General features: G+C 42.9%; 1 protein-coding gene across 5 annotated transcripts in view; it reads right to left on the reverse strand.

Annotated features, from left to right (window-relative positions):
* Positions 1-398: 398 nt before the first annotated feature.
* The window catches only part of SHTN1 (shootin 1), a 64,168-nt gene continuing 44,963 nt past the window's right edge, over positions 399-19,603 (reverse strand). For 2 of the 5 annotated variants that reach the window (XM_031053897.2, XM_031053898.2), the window contains exons 11-16: positions 18,901-18,983; positions 15,426-15,538; positions 14,754-14,807; positions 11,854-11,974; positions 10,790-10,973; positions 2,066-2,332 (exon numbers count right to left, since the gene is read on the reverse strand). In XM_031053897.2, the coding sequence (XP_030909757.2) occupies positions 2,122-2,332; positions 10,790-10,973; positions 11,854-11,974; positions 14,754-14,807; positions 15,426-15,538; positions 18,901-18,983 (766 nt within the window). In that variant the 3' untranslated portion in view covers positions 2,066-2,121. Of the gene's footprint in view, positions 2,333-10,789; positions 10,974-11,853; positions 11,975-14,753; positions 14,808-15,425; positions 15,539-18,900; positions 18,984-19,603 lie in introns of all 5 variants that reach the window. The other 3 variants (XM_031053896.2, XM_031053895.2, XM_005154511.3) reach the window with 3 other exon arrangements.

Below are 19,603 nucleotides of genomic sequence, written 5' to 3' on the forward strand. Positions count from 1 at the left end.
TGAGCAGTGGCTGTAGTCTGAAAACACCCCCAAATTCTGTGCTGTATTTACAGACTGAGTAAACAAATACCTCTGTGTTAAGTCCAAAACCAAATGTTTGTTTTGGGAAAGTGGAAATCTCTCTCCATACAAAGAGCAAGCTATTGACAAACAGTAAAAAACCAACAACAAAGCCCTTGACTGTTATCCTGCTCCATCCCCCCCACCCCCCCCCCCCCCCCCAGCACTCTCAATGCTGCTCTTAGATGGAGCCTACACAGGGAGTTGTGCTCCAGTTCTAGTCACCATCAGCACAAGTGCATCTGTGCAAACCCCAAATGTAGGGCACAAAGCTGTAATTGGCATCACCAGGAAGCCTCAGCCACAGACAGGGAGTAACAAGTCAACTGCACAAGGTCTGGGAAACTTGTCAGGAGTCTTTTTAATAAGCACCAGAGAAGAGATAAATAAGTAATTGATGTCCGAGGTAACAAACAGCTCAAGTGAAAGAAAGTCTTTAAAAAACTTGTGGGTTTGGTACCATTTGAAAATTAGAACATATCATACAGAAGCAGTAATTCCAGGGAAAAAATACATATATAAAATGTTGCATTTCAAATTCAGTGTAACAGATACCCAAGAGAAAAATGAACCACCAGACCCAATCCCCCCAAATAAGGATATCAATGAGAAACAAATTTCCCCAAGTTTAGGAATTCTATGTAGTCCCGTAATTAGATCAAGTCCAAGATTTCCTCAGCAAACATGCAAAAAGCACCAAAGAAGATGTGAAACTACCACACTCGTTACTATCATTTTATTGGTAGGGAAAGCACCAGACAGTTGCATGCAGAGCCAAACCACCGAACTCAGAACATTCACCCATCACTACTATCACTGTTTCAAATCATGAAATAAGAAAGAATCCAAGTGCATTCAAGTACCTGACCACCCAAATTTCAGTTACACCCACCTTTAGGTAAATCCCTGATTACATTTGTCTGTTCATTATAAAAGGATGAGATACCGTGTTGGATTTAAGAAGAGACTACAATGGAATGTGAGTTGGCAGTAGAGGAAAAGGGTGACATACCTGTCTCACTGCCTTCACAGGAAGTAAGGGCTGAGGGAAATGGGGATTTGTGTTATCAAATACAAACATCTAAAGTGTTACCTCATCAAGTAATTAATGCCACCAGTGTGTACCAGCTGCAAAGCAAAGGCTGATCTGTTAGTGCTGCAGCTTTCAGCTGGAAGCTCTCAAAATGCTGATGCCAAATAACTTGGTCCCAGAATGAGTGAATCCCAAACGTGCTCCATGATCAAGGAACCTGGGATAAATTGTTCTTTTGCAGTAGTAAGTGCAGACTCCACTTGCAGCAGTTCCACACTTTGCTATGTACATTGAAACAAAACTCAGGATGTAAGTTACCCTTTGAAAGGCTTTTCATCCAAATGAGAGCACCAGCTTCAGCTCACACACTTCTGGCTTATCATCACCAGAAGTCTCGGTACCAAAACGACATGCTGCACTGCCTCTGCTTTTCAGTCCCTGACCTGGCTGGCCACTGGGGAATCTGAAACAGACATGGTGTGCTTGTGCTTTGAGCTTCCTCACAACAGCCTCTGTGAAGAGGGCAGCAAGGAGACCTACAAGGTCCTGGTTTAAGGAGATACCAAAATACTTTCAAACCAATGTGTCCAAACACTAATTTTTTTACTACTGAGTAACCCCCCATTGTACAGCTGGTGTGTTATCACCTTCACAGGGTCTAACCCACACCTGTGCAGTTCAGGAGGGCTGCAAGGGGCTTCTGGCAAGCTTTGGAATGGACAAGGCATCTTCTCAGTAAAAGAATAATTTTAAAAGCCTTTTCAAGTACAGTTTAAAGTAAAGGTAACAGACCCTATCTAAGAAAATAATAACCATACCTGCAAAATTAAAATAGAAATGGGATTTTGAGGGATATATCATTATGGAACACTTTAAAGCATGTAACAAAACTGCAATACAAAAGACCATTCCAACGTCTATTACTGAAAACCTGTCAAAGAACAGACCGCAGCCCCTAGTAACACACCTAAACAATCCACATGTCCTGATAATGATTCCCAAAAAGTTACAGCCTTTCCAAACAACAACTAACAGTTAGAGCTGTCTGTTTCTTTGATTTTCCCAACAGCAGTTTCTTTATGCAGAGGCTTGCTTTTTCCTTCTCTCATTTTGTTCTGACTCAGTGTGGCTTCAGGCATCTGCTCCCCACTGGTGGAAACAGGATCTAAAACCACCACGGATTCTGTCTCTTTTTCACTGCTAGAAGCTTTTCTTGTGAATTCTGGATGACTAGTTGATCTAAAGGGAAAAGAACACATATACTTACATAAATATATATACTTATATAATACAGAAAACAGTTCACATATTTAGAAGAAAGAATATAAATATACAGAAGAACATTTCTATTCTTAGTAGCACATACAACCAGGATAGGTCTACTCAACTAGTAAACAGATTTGTAGATTTAACAGCTGTTTCAAAGAGAGTGTAATGCACTAAATGCAAGTCACATTAACCCCTTCTGAACCATGGAAGGTGCTGAACAGGAAAAATGAACTCACAAAGCACTGAGTAAATCCTTACACTATGAAAGAATCAGTTTAAAGCCAGTCTTTAAGAATTCATTTTCTCTCTGCTCATGGGTTTAGGTTCCCCCATGTCTAACAGAGCAGCTGCTCTGGGAGGAAATGCTACCAGTTCCTAATAGTCCTGCAGCCCAAAGCACAGCTGTTTCTCCACACCTCCATCCAGAGCAGCTTACACAGGGCTTTCACTACTACGCTCTTCCATACCACAGGGAGTAGCAGCAGCATAACCAGATCTTCCATGTGGCTCGGCACCAGCAGGCTGCTAGTGGTATCAGCAGGAGCAAGTGCAAGTGATTTCTGAACATTCACCTGCTGCATTTGCTGGAACAGAGGGTGCAAGACCTGTATTCTGTACTGCACAAACAGGGCTACGCCTCGGTGCCTTGCCAGGCAGGGATTCGTGCAGATAAAAAACCCTCAGAGCACAGAGAGGAAGGAAAGGTCAGAGACACCAGTGCTTGTTGTCAAGGCTGGCATCATGCTATAAATACTAAAAGCACTTGTCTATATTCAAAAGCTTTGTACTAAGTGTTGAAAATATGCAGGCAAATCCTTACATTACCTAAAACACACCAGCAGAGAATCAGAGAATCACAGACTGGTTTGGGTTGGAAAGGACTTTAAAGCTCACCCAGTTCCAACCCCACTGCTGTGGGCAGGGACACACATCAAATACTGACCAAGCCACAGATGGGGGGATCTCCTTTGCAGGAGGTGTGTACTTCCCACACCACCACATCATGCTTCCTGAGACTGCTGGTGTCAGTGCCAAGGCTGTGCAACCGAGCACAGTTAGAGCAGTGCCACACTGTGCCCTCCTGCTTATCCTCGGGCAGGGCCACACACACCACAGTGTAGGTGTCCACAATCACTCAATGGGCAGGGATGCTTTAAGCAGGAAGGTCCTACTCACACCAGTGGATGTGTGGCTCTGCTCTCCCCAGCAGCCTCACTGCAGAGCTGTCAAATACAACTGCATCTGCTAGTCCAGAGCCTATTGTTCTCCTTTTTGCTGTTCTATTTATTCTTTATATTTTCCATGCTTACTGCTATGGAACATCCCCCCACACTGCTACAATAAAACCCTCAAAAGGAAAAGCAGTAGAACCGACTGGAGGGCAGAGAAAGAAATTCAGCTACAGGATCCATCTGCCATGAACCACCCTTTATTGTGACAGTCTTTGTCCTAGAGAAAATGACAAAGCAAAAAGAGGTCACCCCACACCACAGAGCATGGGGCGGGGAATGTGCTGGCTCCCACCTGATGGAAGAAGGGGAAGGCACAGGTTAAAACCGAGTGTATAATCACACAAACAACAGTTGTTGCCCTTTCCATTTCAGACAGGATTTACTCAGCTTGCTGCTGGATAGAGCAAATGAAATTCCATGTTCAAGCTTTAATGACGAGAATTGTCTCCAACATTAGAACTTTGGTATAAGTTAATTAATGTGGAAATGGGTGTTAATAGACACAGTTTCACGCTCATTTGATTATCATCAGAAGGCAGTGATTTCATACGGAAAATAATGCTTATTTTATGCAAAAGTTGCCAATCATTCCAGAAAATACAAGCTGGGGTATTGGGGACCTTACAGCAAATTAAACTTTTTAAAGCAGTGTAACCAGAAGAGGGTTATTTTTAAAAGTGCTACCCTGTGAAAAGCTGATTGCCCAACACCATCAAAATGGTCAAAGCCATAAATGCCAAGTTCATTTTTATTTCACTTTGGAGGTAACTATCTTTCAAATCCCAACAGCTGGACTATTTAATACAATCTGGTGAATCAAAGTATAATTCTTCAGTGGGCTCACAGCGGGGAGTCTGCATTAGTGTATGGCAGCATTCCAACAACTGATGCACGGCCAAGCGTGCTCAAGTCTGCTTCATTTCTAACAAAAATGGATAAAACTGCAATCATATTTACCACCTTCAAAGGACAGAAAAATGTAAGATGTCGATATAAAGTAGCTTAATGGAGAAAACCAGTGATTAAATCAGTGTTTCCAGCATAAAAATAAGAATTACTATTCAGACTTTGTTGTACTACCACTCCCTTCTTCAAATCCCTTACGGCACCCGCCTGATGGTGATGCTGTTACAGCTGAGGTGCTGTTAAAATCATTAACCCTGTGTACCAGGTGTTCCCAGCTCCTTTTCAACAGTTTGTCGCAAGCAGAATGCAGGTGGAGTGAAGTTTCAGTGCAAGAATGAGCATCATTTTGGTGCTCCCTTTCAATAACTGGGTTTTACTGCTAGAAATGAAGCTGGGGAAAGCAATTCATGCAGATACAATGAACCACAGCTTTGAACTGTTACAGATCTGTCCAGCCAAGATATTTGCATTTAGTTCTATACAGAACTCTTCCCCCGTTACAACTGTTAATGCTGTTATCAGTATTCCTGTTATTTGTCCAACTATGTATGTAAGCCAGAAACTGAGAATGTCATTCTACTGTATTTATTCATACATTGATGTTTGTAAATCTGCACGTATTTTTATGACTAACCACATAAAATCCGTACTGATTTAGATGTTAAATGTGTTGTAGGTTACTTATCTGGGATATGTAAAGTCCCATGCAGTGCAGAGTACTGCTTGTGATACAACAGTACCAAACTATTCTGTTTCTGTAGTTACAGAAGCTAAAGAAGGGATGAAAATAAAGGGTTACGCTTGACGGGCCATCCATGAGCTGGTACTGCTGTGCCCTTAGTAAATAATTTACAGCAGGAGTACAAAAGGACAAACTAGGGCTTGGATTGTCAACTGAGACTTGGAGTTTCTTTGTTTCCTCGGGTTAATGTTATAATCTTGGTATGATTTAACCTTGCTTGGTGCACTGTGCCCGAAAGCATTAGAAAACTGAATTTTGTGTAAATATTATGGAACATGTGATTGGATCAAGTCCCATCCCATTTTTAACAGAAAGCTAAAGGAAACCACTCAAGGGAAACACTGTAGGAAAATCCATGGGGTTTACAGAATATTCAGAAAATGCCAGCAAAAATCTATTCTGGCAAAGATGGTTTTGCAAGTATGTAGTATAGACATGGGAGACCCCATGGAGATGGCTCTGCCCAGAATCCGATGTGGCCTGAAATCTGATGTGGCAGGAATGAAGACATTTCTGCTGCAGGAGCCAGCAGCAACAGGGCACCAAATCAGCTCCCTGGTCTGGGACACTGAAATAGCTGTCAGCTGCCTGCAAACAAAACTGCTTTCAAAAACAAAGTTAACACTGAACCCGTTCTACTCCTTAGTCCCCAAAAGATGAAATCTGAAGCATTAAACTAATCTGACAGCTGCTCACCACCAGTTGCTTCTTTATAACACTTAAAAACCAGGCTGGCACATCACTCACAGAACCATAGAATCCCAGACTGGTTTGGATTGGGAGGGACCTTAAAGCTCATCCAGCCCCAACCCCTGCCACGGGCAGGGACACCTTCCACTAGAGCAGCTGCTCCAAGCCCCTGTGTCCAACCTGGCCTTGAACACTGCCAGGGATGGGGCAGCCACAGCTTCTCTGGGCACCCTGTGCCAGCGCCTCAGCACCCTCCCAGGGAAGAGCTTCTGCCTAAGAGCTCATCTCAGTCTCCCCTCTTTGGACCCAGCCCAACCAGCCCATGCAGCCAGGTGAACTCCAGTGCAGGCCAGTGGGTCCCAGCATGCAGGATGACACCACGTCTATCTGTGCCATGCCAGACAACAGAAGTGGCAGCTCCATTTTATCCTCCATCAAAAACTTGTACTAAGAATAGAAGTGAAATTGCAAACGTGTTTGCTAAATATTCCAGAATTCTTAACAAGGCAGGGAAACCCAAAAGGCAGGACCAAATCCTAACACCAAACAGTAGTAAAATACCTAATTCTAAGTCTTCAGTGAACAAACAACTCCATCACACTGCAGTATTTGCCAACAGGAAATTACAGGGAATACAAAAGGTGAAGCTACTGAATTAGTCCATTGGTTCCCTCTTCTGTTTTTTAGGTGCTGTTTTGAAAATGTCCAAGCAAAAAGATTGGCAATGAAGAGGCTCACAAAGCTGCCTGCACTGAGAGAGCGCATAAGAAATACACTCATAACATATGGAAAATATCTTACAGTATCTTTTCAACCAGTGAAAATTGAGGAGACCTCAAACTTCCAGAACATCCCATTGTTTCCTTCATCTGTTGTTCACACTAAATAGCCCGTGCTCAAGCTGCAATGGCAAACCTCTGCAATGGTGTCTGGCTGGGGCTGAGCTGCTTCCCGCAGAGCTGGTGGACGATGCAGGGCTACTAAGATTACAGGCAGGAGAAGGAGGACAAATCCTTTAATTGTATAAAATCATCAGATTAAGACTAACCCTCTCTGTGGTTCACTGTGAGCAGGGAGCTCTGCTGCCCAGAAACTCAATGTTTATAACGTGCCGGGAAGAAACCAAACCCAAACCCCCAAGAGCACCAGGGCAGAGCCAGACACACCTTCCCCTTCTGGCTCTACACACCGCAGGGGGCACAGGAACTCTCCTTGCTCACACGGGAACTAAATTGTCACCTATTCTCTAAGCAATTGTCACCAAATTGCACTCCTGCTGGATTAAACATTTGGGAAGAGATCTCCAGATTACCTGAATGCTGCATTTCCCTACAGGATACACACCATTGATGTCTTCCCCTCAGCACCACCTTCCACACATTTCACACATTCATCATCTGCTGAATGGCTTCAGACCTTTCTTCTAACAGCCTCCTGCACTGAAATAACACCTCACCTGGGGGTTCAACCCCCAAATTTCTCACCTGAATTAATTTCTCTGAGCTATTATCACTTAGTTTGATTAAAAGAATATTTCAGAATCCACCTGATTCACCATGGCCAGGTTGGATGGGGCTTGGAGCAACCTGCTCTAGTGGAAGTTGTCCCTGCCCATGGCAGGGGGTTGGAACTGGATGAGCTTTAAGGTCCCTTCCAACCCAAACTATTGTGTGATTCCATGAACCTGTGTTTATGGATGTTATAGCCCTTTTCCACAACCCTTCTTTAGGCAACTCACGGGAGCAGCCAGGAGTAATCACAACACATGTGGAGTCCTACTCCAACCAAAGACTGAAATTGCTTACCCCATGTGTATGTATTTGGGTTGGATTGTCACCGATTTGGGGATGGGGAGGATCCAGGGTTTTACTCAATGAGCTAACTCCTCTCTGGGCATTGTTCACAGATATACTTATAAGATTGGCTCTTTTTCAAAGGCACAACCTTCTTTCCCTGTCACAATGTGTGTGCTCAACTGTTACTCACCGTGAATAGAGAATGATGAATAGGGCTGTTCACATTTAAATGTCTGTATTACCTCCTCCTTCACATTACTAGCCTTAGGAAATTGATGGTGCAGCAAAGAGAAATAGCTCATGCACACCTATTTCTCAGGTTTTCCATAGGAAGCTGTACATTAAGATGCTGGTGAAGAAAGAGGAATAAACATGCACTGTATGCACAGTATGGGACCTGCAATCCTCTGCTGTGCTATAAACTGTTCCGGTGCTGCAACAGTCAAAGCAGGTCACACCTCTGTCAGACTGCAAGGAATTGTAAATGATGAGGCAGCTGCATCCTCTTACCTCAGGTATGAATAAGGAGAAGAGCTACAACAAAGCTTTTGTATGCCTTTGGCACTTGGGGTACCTGCTTGTTTAGTTAACAGGGCCTAATTGGGGAAATAGCGGTTCAAGAGAAGCAGGCATGTAGAGGGAAACAGCCTGTGCTTCAGATCAATGCTCTCATAGCACATGTTGCAGGGGGGTTATTCACTGAACCAGCTCAGGTATGGCCCCTGGGCCAGCCAGTACAGGCTGGATCACACGTTTTGGCTTAGTATTAGTCTTCCAATGAGTCCAGGGATCCAGTTTACGCACTAAGAGCACTCCAGGATACAAATCAAAGCATGGCAAACTGGGGACAATGAAGAGATGTGATTAGAAATGCTCTGCTGATCCAGACTGAACTGCAGGTAGAGATGGACCCACGGAAACCCAGAACACTGCCTAACCACAGAGCCACGCTGTCAGACAAATGAACTTCCTTCTGATGTTGGCATCACATCAGCCCTGTTTCAAACCAGCACTTGAACACCTTGGAGTCCAGAGGCTGCTTCTATTGACCACTGCTGCAGACAGTACCCAGGAGAAAGTAATTGCACTTCCACATGGTACAAAGCATCTGGGTTATCTGTGTTCCTCCCTGCCAGCCCAGCAGCAGAGTAGGAGAGCTCCAGCCCTTTCTCTCTGGCTGGAAAACCATCCTCAAGGATGAGCCTTTCCAATTAAGCAGGCTTACACCAGTGGCTGGCTGCAAAGAAGCCCCGCAGCGCTACAGAATCTGGCCCACCGCATTTGTTTTAATGCTTTAAACAGATAAAGTGAAATGTGTCTTTCAGGATGTCACTGAATAGGCAAGCTGAGAAATAAATTGAGCTTCACATATGCTTTTATAACACATAACAACTGTGACTGTCAACACAAGATCCTTTTCACTGTCAATTCATCACGCATTCTGCAAGACCTTGGGGCCTGCAATTATTTCATTTCCTTTCTTGTAAATGCAATTTCCACTTAGTTTGGTGGAATAAAGATAGACAAAAGGGGGTAGGAGTCGCTGTTGTTCTGATTAAGGTTAGCTACTCAAAACTGAAGAAATTCACAAACTGCACACAGAGTATTTTTGAGGAACAGCCTCACCTTTCTGTCAGGGTAGCAGTTCAAGAAAACACAATGGGATTACTCCTGTCAAATTAACTGTTGAACCAATGGTCATCTTTCTGATTAAATTAAAATGAAGATCGCTTTTCTTTTAAGAATACTCAGATGAAATCAAAAGGAAAAAGACACATGACTGGAAAAGGCATTCTGCTTTTAAAACTTGGTGTGAATGAAATAAAACTGCAGAGCACAAAAGGAAATTGGGCTCTTTATCCATCCAAAACTCAATGATAAAAGTACCTGCAGGAGAGGGAAATAAACACCAGCTCATAAAAATGGATGGGAACCGAATTTCCAGCTCATTTGTCATGACTTGCTCTTTTGATCCAAGCAATGAAGACTTGCTACAATTGGTACTGGTGGTATTTTCTTACTGACAGAGCAGGAAACCAGAGGTTTAATTAACCACGATTACAATATTCTGCCAATCTGATTCGTCTCATCCACTCCCTTTTCTTGCAGTGACAACCTGACAAGGGAACTGAAGTAAGTGCACAGCCCACTTTCAAAAGAAGCTTGGTATTGTAAAACAAACCAGTCCTCCAGGAGATATGTCTGAAACAAGCACTCCTGAAGCAGGCTTAACTCTTTGATGCTTTACTGGCACCTTGGGTCTTCAGGTTGTCAAGGCAGAAGATTCTGCTGCCCATCTGTGCACATGCAGCACCGATTGTATGTTGGTTTGGGGTTTCTTGAGGAATTCATCTTGAGATTTCAGGGTAATTCAGAGCTTTTACCAACAAATATTTAAGAGGAATAGTGAGGACTTGTTTGGGTGTGACAGGACCTGCCCTGCACACGGACCAGAATGACTTGTATGATTCTAGGTTTTAACATATTGTGCTAGAACTGCCTTTTTTAAATCAAGAGTTAACTGTATAACTATCATCCCACTTCAGGACATGGAAAGAACCCTCAACCTTGCTTTTCCTCTTAAAACCCTGAGTTGGTTTTCTTTTTGGCAGAGAAGATGAATGGGTTTTTAAAGAATATTCACAGATTTTACAGGGAAAGAACTTCATCTCAGAGAATTCAATTTCTACCTCCATGTGAGACTTCAGATTCTTTGAGGAGTGGGTGGTAACCAGCTGCAGACTGTACGTGTATCCTCTCAACCAAAACTGGTATTAAATTTATGTTAAATTAAAAACATAATAAGGTGTATTTCCTAATAATAAATACATAATGAAGTGGCTGCCCCACCCCTGGCAGTGTTCAAGGCCAGGCTGAATGGGGTTTGGAGCAACCTGCTCTAGCAGAAGGTGTCCCTGCCCATGGCAGGGCGTTGGAACTGGATGAGTGTTAAGATCCCTTGTAACCTAACCATTCCATGATTCAATAAAGTTACATTCAAAATTCACCAATTAAATAGATCTGATACTAAAACACATCTAGAGATCCACATTCTACTTACTGTAGTGTAGGCTTGGAGCCTGTTACACCCTTAGGCTGGTCAGAGGTGGGACCTGAGTCAGGAACTTGGGAACTGAATTGTGCTTCCAGGTCTTTCTTGTTCAGGGCTGTTTGTGCAGCACTGGCTCCAGAACCTAGCACAGGCAGAGATTTTGATTCTGATGTGGCCAAGATTCCAGTGGGACCTAAAACCCAAAGAAAGTTTAATGCTTCTGTTATCCTGGTCTAGGAACAACACATAAGCACAGCAGAATTCAAGCTAACTGCAGAAATCAGTTAACAAACAGCATTCAGTGAATGGAGAGGACCAAAACACCTTATTTGCAGCTTCTGCTCTTCCCACCAAGATCAACCCTGTCTTGTACCACAAGCAGGGCTTGGTACATCAAGTTGTGCACTCAACCCTTTTACCTTCTGGGATGGTAAGTCCCATTGCTCACACAGCACTAACAAATCACAGCTTGGCAGTGCTCTCCCAGCAGACGTGCAGCTAGAGCACGAGCCAGCCCAGTGGCACAAAAGCCTCTTCTCATACTAGTGAGTACTCAGCAAACTCTATCTGTGAAGTCCAAGCTAAAACCATACAGTGACAGTGAAACTAGCCACATCTGCATCGACTGTGGCATGGGCTTACACTTGCACTGACTGTTTCTAATCAAGAAGAAGGTCAACAAATGACAGTAAAGCATAGCTTAAAAACTGCAGAACCTTGCTCTGCAGAAGAGATTGATTCAAAATCAGTCTTAAACCCTCATTTCTCTGGTTACCATTACTTGCTTCACAGTAGGCTCAGACTATTAACTCCAGTAACAACGTCTGAGCTCCAGGCAGGACAGAGTAACCTGTGTCTATATGGCTGCGTGCGCAGGAAATCCTGACAGAGGCATCTCTTGGAGAAAATGGGGATGGAAACAGGCAGGAGCGATGGGGAAGTGAGTCACTGCAGAGGTAAGCAGAGTTCTCCAGAATGGCTGAAATGGCAATGGTCTGGAAGAGAAAGTAAAGCTTCAAGAGTCACTTAATGCAGGGAGAGGAAGAGGACTACAAAGAGTCCAAGTCACTTACTGCCACTGTCCTGGTCCGTGGTCACTTTCCGGCGCCGCAGCACTCGCTCCAGCTCTGTTTCACTGCTGTCTGTTTCGAGGGACTTCAAGCTTCGGGAACTAGTAGATTTATTCAGTGTTTCCTACAGCAAGAAACAGGCATGAGAAGCTGAGGACATACTGTGCCTTGCCAAATATCCCACATGCACCTTTTAAACAGCATAAAAGTAACTGCAGCTCTAGACCAGAGCTCAAAGCTCTTCCTTTAGTGTACAGTAAGTATCTGGGGACTGGCTTACCACTCCTCCCCTTACTCGGATTTCCTGATGTAGCGATTAACCACACTTACCTACATATTAGAAGATTGATATCAGGCTTAAGAAAGAGGCTCTGGACCATTAATGAACAAATTCTGATGTTTGCAGGGAATTGCCAACTGCCTCTATCTTAACATTTAAAGGATCTTATAAAAAAACTGCTACAGCTTTAGCATGCCCAGAATTAACCTTATGGCAAAAAGCCAAAGATCCATATTTTACATGATGTATGTTTTAGCATGACTCTGTGCTGCTGCATCCTGGTGTGTACATGAATCTGCAGAAGTTGGTACACATTAGCTGCAACTGCAGTACATTATTATATCCTGTATCTAGCTCATCTGCCATAACCCTCACCCTGTGCCCTTGTACTTCATGTGGACAGAGCTAGATCTCAAGCTGAAAGTTTTTTAAGCATAGAATAATCAAGTGGTTTGGGTTGGAAGGGACCTTAAAGCTCATCCAGCTCCAACCCTCTGCAACAGGCAGGGACACCTTCCATTAGAGCAGGTTGCTTCAAGCCCCGTCTAACCCGGCCTTGAACACTGCCAGGGATGAGGCAGCCACAGCTTCTAAGAGCACCCTGTGCCAGCGCCTCAGCACACTCACAGGGAAGAACTTGTTCCTAAGATGTAATCTAAATCTACCCCTACATACAGAATACATGTTCCAAACCATGTCTGCCTCATATAGTGGTGTTCCAGGGACTAAATGACATATTCTTAACATCTTTTGTTGACAAGTACGTAACTGCTGAGCAGAAATAGCAACTGACAACAAGAAATGGCATCACAAGCTGCAAAAGCTGTGCTGCCTTAGGATCCCAGCAAAGTAACTCGTTCTTTATCCCTGCCCCAAAAATTCAAGTGTTCTCTTTGGCAACTATTAGAACTTGAACTGAGCGGGGACATTAATAATCAGCAGCATGCTCCAGATCCCTACAAATATACACATACCAGAGCAACCTGAGCAACCGAGTCCCTCAAACTCTGCAATTTACAGAGTATAAAGGAGGTTTGTGTGTAACAATTAGATGGAGGCCTATGTGAAATGCATAATTAGCAGAGTAACAACAAATGTTTACTCCATCACATCCCACCCCCATGTTTGTTGTCTGACTGTGCGTAATGATCGGTCTCGAGAACAGACTGGAATTGGATTTTATACAGTTTGTCTCACACTGCAAATATCCTGAAGGGCTCAAAAGCAACGAGCCAGATACAGAAGGGCAGTGACTGCAGGTTTCTCTCTGCTCCCTCTTAAGTACGTAATCGATCAAGTCTCCCCTGATGTCTGTGGTACAGTGTCAAAGACATTAAACAGCTATTAGAAAAGGAAAGGACCTTCAGCAGGACCCTTCAGCCCAACCCTCTCTGGTCCAAACAGCTCACGACATCAAATCTAACTACTCCTGTAATTACAGAGTTCCATTTTAAACATAATCTCCGTGTGGCATTTTATTCCTTTTCTATTTACCTTCACATTTAATTATGTGTCCCTCTAATTAGTGCTCAGCATTAAGGTCTGGTGGCTCTCTAGATCATTTCTTCCCTTCCTCCCCTGCTTTCATGTGACTGGTGAACTGTGAGTTTAACACAACGCTGGTGCCACATTCATGATTATAAATCACAGCACAGGCTGTGGTTACACTCTTCACTGTATAGTCTTCAACCACCCAACACAACACTGAAGTTATTTCTAAAGGGCTGTTTAGGTGCTATCACAGATGGTCAGTATGATTAGCTGTAGCTTCTGTGGAGTGGATGTGAAGCATTTTGATTCAATGCAGGCAGAATTTCACTGTATTTCACCTTACCAAGGCAAAATTTCACCTGATATGCCAAAGCTGCACTTCAAATTCAAAAGCCTCAGGGTCAGGGAGCAAGAACTACAGCTCCTTCTGACTGATACAATTCTAGCACTTGTGCAAATGAAGCCATCAGTTAAATAAGCAATGCAGCGTTATGAGTAAAGGACAGAACAGGAGCAAGCTTAGCACACTGCTCTGAGCAGGACCAAACACACGCCTGATGCTTGTATTTAGTGATAAATGGTATATGGACAGCTACTCGGAATCAATGTTTTCTACACATTCATATGCAGACAGACTAGAGAACTCTTGCGCTATTTAGACTATGTCTACCCTATCAAGAAACTGGGTGACTTAGGAGAGAGCAGCAGTTCAGAGCAGTTGATGAGAACCCCACATCTACTATATGTGCAGTTCAAGGGCTTCACTTCAGACTAGATACAGATACTTGGCTGCCTCTCCCTCCCTAAGCATCCCCACTGTGAGTACTTGGAATGTCTCCAGAGGATCCATGGCAGGTGCAGACTGCAACATCCCCTCTAGCGGCAGAAGCATACACATCCAGGGCAGTTAGTAGGCTAGTCTTCTCCCACATAAATTCTGTTAGCAAAGCAAAATCCCAATCTTTCAATTGGACCAAAGTCAAAAGTAGAATTGGTGGATTCACTCCAAACCTGCTCTACAGCTTCAAACCAGAACACTAATGGAGCAGTTTCCAACACTCAGCTATTTTGCACAGAAGGCTCTGTCACCTCAACGAGAAGAAACTGAAATACAAACTCTAAGTTTCCTTACCAGAATCCCTTTTAATTCTTTCATTGCACTTTCGGAGGGCTTTGGTGTTTCTGGCTGTAAACAAACACAACACGTTAAAAACTACGTGAAATGGACCATGAAAGACTTTGTACTTAAAGACAGACATGGCATCTACTTGAACACACACAGGCATACAGTTGTGTTATGCTCCTCTGCTTTCTGCTCTCGTGGGCTAACATCCAAAATACTATCTTATATGGATGATGGAAAGAGCCTTAGCAGGCTGTGAGTCACCCTTAACCTTGTGAATCACAGCCATAAAGATTATGCTTTTGTGAACATGGTAAGCAATATTTTATAGTAGCCGCATTCAGGTATTAGACTTCAGTACTGTGTAATAAGAATAAATACTGCTAAATACTGTCTACTTCTTGATCACCCCATTACTCAATTCAGTGATTCTGTCTGTGCTTTTTGTTTCTCAGTACCTGTTTGCTTTCAGTTCCTTTCTGTGCCAAAGAAACTGGGAGTCTTTTTACTTACTGTTGGCTTCACTTTTGTTCTTCTGGATATACGCTGCTCTAGTTAATTTTGTTCAAAATCAAGGTAAGGCAAATGCATTCTTTTGACTGTTTTATAGAAAGCCTGATTTATTTTCAGTGTAAATTACTGTACTTAGCTAATATCACTGCTCTACTGTTTATTCCAAACCTTTGTTTTAGGCCTGCTTGACTGGTTCACTGGTCTCAGATGAACTCCCTTTTTAATTCTGTCCATCATTTCTTCAACAGCTTGTCTCTTCAGATCTGTAACTTCTTCACCTGCTTCAGAAATCAAAGAGGATTATCACATTGAAGATATGAACTAGAGAAATATCACAAAGGAATAAAAGTGTTTAAAGCCTCCTAAACAGCCTGCTTGCCATATACAGCCAGTTACCATAATCACAAATTAGTTTTAATGATGAAACACCATTTATATACACAATGTACTTAGTTATACTTGGTGCAGTAGGTCTTCCTGCCTGTGTGATACACAGTCAAGGCCACGTTGGACAGGGCTTGGAGCAACCTGGTCTAGTGAAAGGTGTCCCTGCCCATGGCAAGGGCTTGAAACTGAATGATCTTAAGTTCTCTTTCAACCCAAACCATTCTAGGACTCTTTATGGTAGCAGAAACAAGTAACCTAATCTGTAGTTATCAGGAACTCCAGTTTCTGGACACAGCATCACAGAAGCGATCTTTGCTATCAGCTAAAGTGTCTCAAGCTCCTCAAGGATAAAATGCCAATCCACACATTGAGGATCATGCCATGGACTTCACAAACAACAAACCACAGTGTCTGTAGAAGCTGAGACAGAAGTAGGGCCCACATCCTGAAAAAACAGAGCTCCTCTAAGAGAGAATTGCACAAGGTCAGTGCCATTGGCTGAAGCATCAAAAATTGAAGAACACAGCCCCACTTTCACTGTGGTTCCTCAGAAATATCCACAGCTTCACTGACATGGGACAATTTGATAATGCCTCACGCAACCCATCACAAAGTGACCATATGTCTCCTATTTCTCATGGGTTTCAGAACCTTGCTGAAACAACACCCAGGTGAACCCAGCTGAACTAAACCCACACATTTAAGGAACCCTGCATCGAGTTAAAAAGGCAAAACCTAAATACCATGAAAGGGAATGGTTGCTTCTTCAAGAGATTCAGTATGAGGATTGAAAAAGATTCACATGAAACAGGAAGCTGCGTGACGAACCTAAACAATACCTGTTAACTTCTCAGTGTTCTGGGTAACGTAACAAAAGACACTTAACATGCCAAAAGGGGGGGGGGGGAAAGAATACTTATAGCAGATACATGGAGAAATAGGGTTGACACTATTCAAAGCTGCAACGTTGTACCTTATATAAGAGGAATTTTAAATAGACTTTCCCTCGCTCACTTGTCAGGGTACTATTGATGATTCATAGAAATGCAGTTTCTGTATTCCAAGGTAATTTCATGTCAAGCTTTAATTTCACAAACAGGCTGTTTCAAATATAAAAGCTTAATTGGTGGTATGGGATAGAAACCACTCATTCTAAATACTTAACAAGGGTCAAAACAAGCTTCAAGTTGGATATAATAACTAGATCAAGAAAGAACTTTCCCCCTTTTTTATCTTTATTTTAAGAACAGCTCAACTATTAAGAGAAAAAGCAGTTTAGATGTGATTGAAGAAAGGTCAGAACTGTTACAGTTTGCTAATAAATAATGAAAGAATGGGATGTAGAGAATTTCATAGCATTTCCTGCAATCACTGTTTATAACAGTCTTAACAAAGAGGTGCAATCAAAACACTAAGGATGCTTCACAGTAAGGAAACGTGGTAAATGAAGGCAAAAGAACTGAACTTACTGAAAGATAAGACTGACTCTTCATCAGAGATCTCAATATGTAGGTTCACTGCTCCAATTATTTTACCCAGACCAACAATCTTACTTCTCTCAGCCTGGTAACCAGGTCCCAAAGATTCCCCAAGGGACCTGCCCATGTCACCCAATTCCTCAGTCAGGTGAGGAACTGAAGAATTCTGTGTGTTGGTCCCTCCATCAATCCAGCCATGCTTGCATACCATTGCAGTCTGCTAACAGTGTTTTTTTCCCTAACAGTTATATGCTACACCTATAATTTCAGCAGGTTCCCTTCTGCAGCCCCCTTCTTTGTTTAAGTGGCAGCAAATGAGTTAAGCAATTCACTACAAACAAACTCCTGCTGTTTCAGAAGAAAGAGAGAAACAGCAAGAAAAGCTTTGTTTATTTAACTGGCAATGCCTGTCTAACTAGCTCCAACTCTTCAGGCATTCATGATCTTTTGTAAATCTCTACTTAACTCCTGTTCTCAACCTACTAAGTTTCCAGCTTCCATTAAGAACAATAAAAAGCAATTTCAGCTGTTACTTCACATGCAGAGTCACCTCAGTGCAAGATTCTGTTTTGTTTTAGGGCTTCCAGTATTATTAAAGGATTAACATTACAGTCAACTCCTAAAGGTGATTTTGTAAGATACGAATTGAGGGATGAAAACTGCGGCATTTAACAAACTAGCTCTGTGGAGAGGCTCTGGACAGAAGAAATCACAAAGAAGCAGCTATTTGGAAGTTGAAAGCTTCCCTGTATTATGCTGTATTCTATCTGCTCTCTGCCTAATGCTTGTTGGGTTTGATCTTCTGCCTCTCCCAGGTAGCCTGTGGAAGGCCAAAGCCCTGGACACACTATAGCTGCAGCTACATGCTGTAGTGTCCCCAGTTTAGAGGCACAGGTTGAGATCTTTAATGCTGCTATAGTTCAACTACTACAGGCAGTACCAAACTGCCAGGGCACAACTCAACAAGCTGCACAGCATCAGTGTAACAGCATGGGGCCTAAACTGATCCATCCTGTTCTACCCATCCAGCTTATCACCATACCCAACAAAGTCCTTATCTTCTCAGGGCCTTTTGTGAGCCTGTAAGAAACACAACCACAAGGGAAAAAGAGGTATTTTTCTGCCACATCTGCAAATGAAATCAACCCAGTGACATATCTGATAAACATCAGAGCTAGAAGCTGGACGATCAGAAGCTTCTTTCAGTTACAGCAAGTGCTAGGTCTTCCCTTAAGGTTTTTGCTGATCACCAGCTCAGTTGTGGAGGCATACATGACTACAGTGGCTACACAAATCTACCTGAGATCTCAAGAGGCTTGCAGTAGAGTAGCACAGACTATTTCAGTCAGAAGGGACTCTGACAGGCTTGAGGCACCAACCACCTTTGGGAAGCCTGTTCCAATGTTTGACCACCTTCTGTCAAGAAATGCTTCCCCATGTCCAGTCTGAACAGGGAAAAGAGATCAGCACTTCTTCTCCATGTACCTGCCTTAGGAAGCTGTGGACAGCAATGAAGTCTCTTCTTAGCCTCCTTTTCTCCAAACTAGACAACTCCAGGGAGACCAAAGCTTCAGTGTCAAAGATACCACTTCCTATCTCAGAGCATGTATAGCTGGGCTGCAGTCACATTTCTGGACTGCAAGGTAATGAATACACTGGGACATGGACAGCAGTAGTTAATGTTGACAATTCTATCTGTACCCACAGCTCATTTTCAAGAGCTTTATCTGCATTATCCAGTGAATAATGTGCATGACTTGAGAAAGGATGAGCCATACCAGACTCCTGCTGAGGAGGTTTCTCCTTCTTGCTCACGTTGGTGTTGGAGTGAGATCTCTTGCGAATCATTGACATGAGAGACCTGTGGGGGAAATGAAACTGCAGATTGACATTCTGTCCTGTGTTACACACTGTTAGAATGAACTTGAACATGACACACAAACAGCTTGCTTATACCTGATTATACAGCTGCTTACAAAAGACTCATTTAACAGTTCTTGAATGTAGATGTATGTACTGAATTACCCCCCACAATGCCTCCCATCAAAATGCACCAGAGAAATTTATTTCTTTTTAACAGACATTAGGCACAAATCAAAACACTCCAGATTTGAATATTAAAAGGCAGTGTCTCATTGTGACACATGACAAATTGAAGCTGCTCTGGCATAATAAAGGAAAGAAGAGCTGTAGATATTGAAGTATTATTCTCCAGAGGACACTTAAATATGGTGATCAGTAACTCCTCACCAACTCCAAGTTTGTAATCTTCTTACAGTGTCAAATAATTATCCCTTCACTACAGTCAAAACGTAGAAGTCCAGGCACGGGAATGATTCATCTCAAAGCCCAAGTACGCACATAAACATCACAGTGCATGAAGGAAACACTCTGACTGAGCTACTACAGGGCTTAAAATGAATAGTGTTATCTATTTCAAATAGTAAAGGGCACAAACTTAAAACAAAAACCCACCACATC

This window comes from Melopsittacus undulatus, chromosome 4 (genome assembly GCF_012275295.1).
Source record: "Melopsittacus undulatus isolate bMelUnd1 chromosome 4, bMelUnd1.mat.Z, whole genome shotgun sequence".
Taxonomy (NCBI): Eukaryota; Metazoa; Chordata; class Aves; order Psittaciformes; family Psittaculidae; genus Melopsittacus; species Melopsittacus undulatus.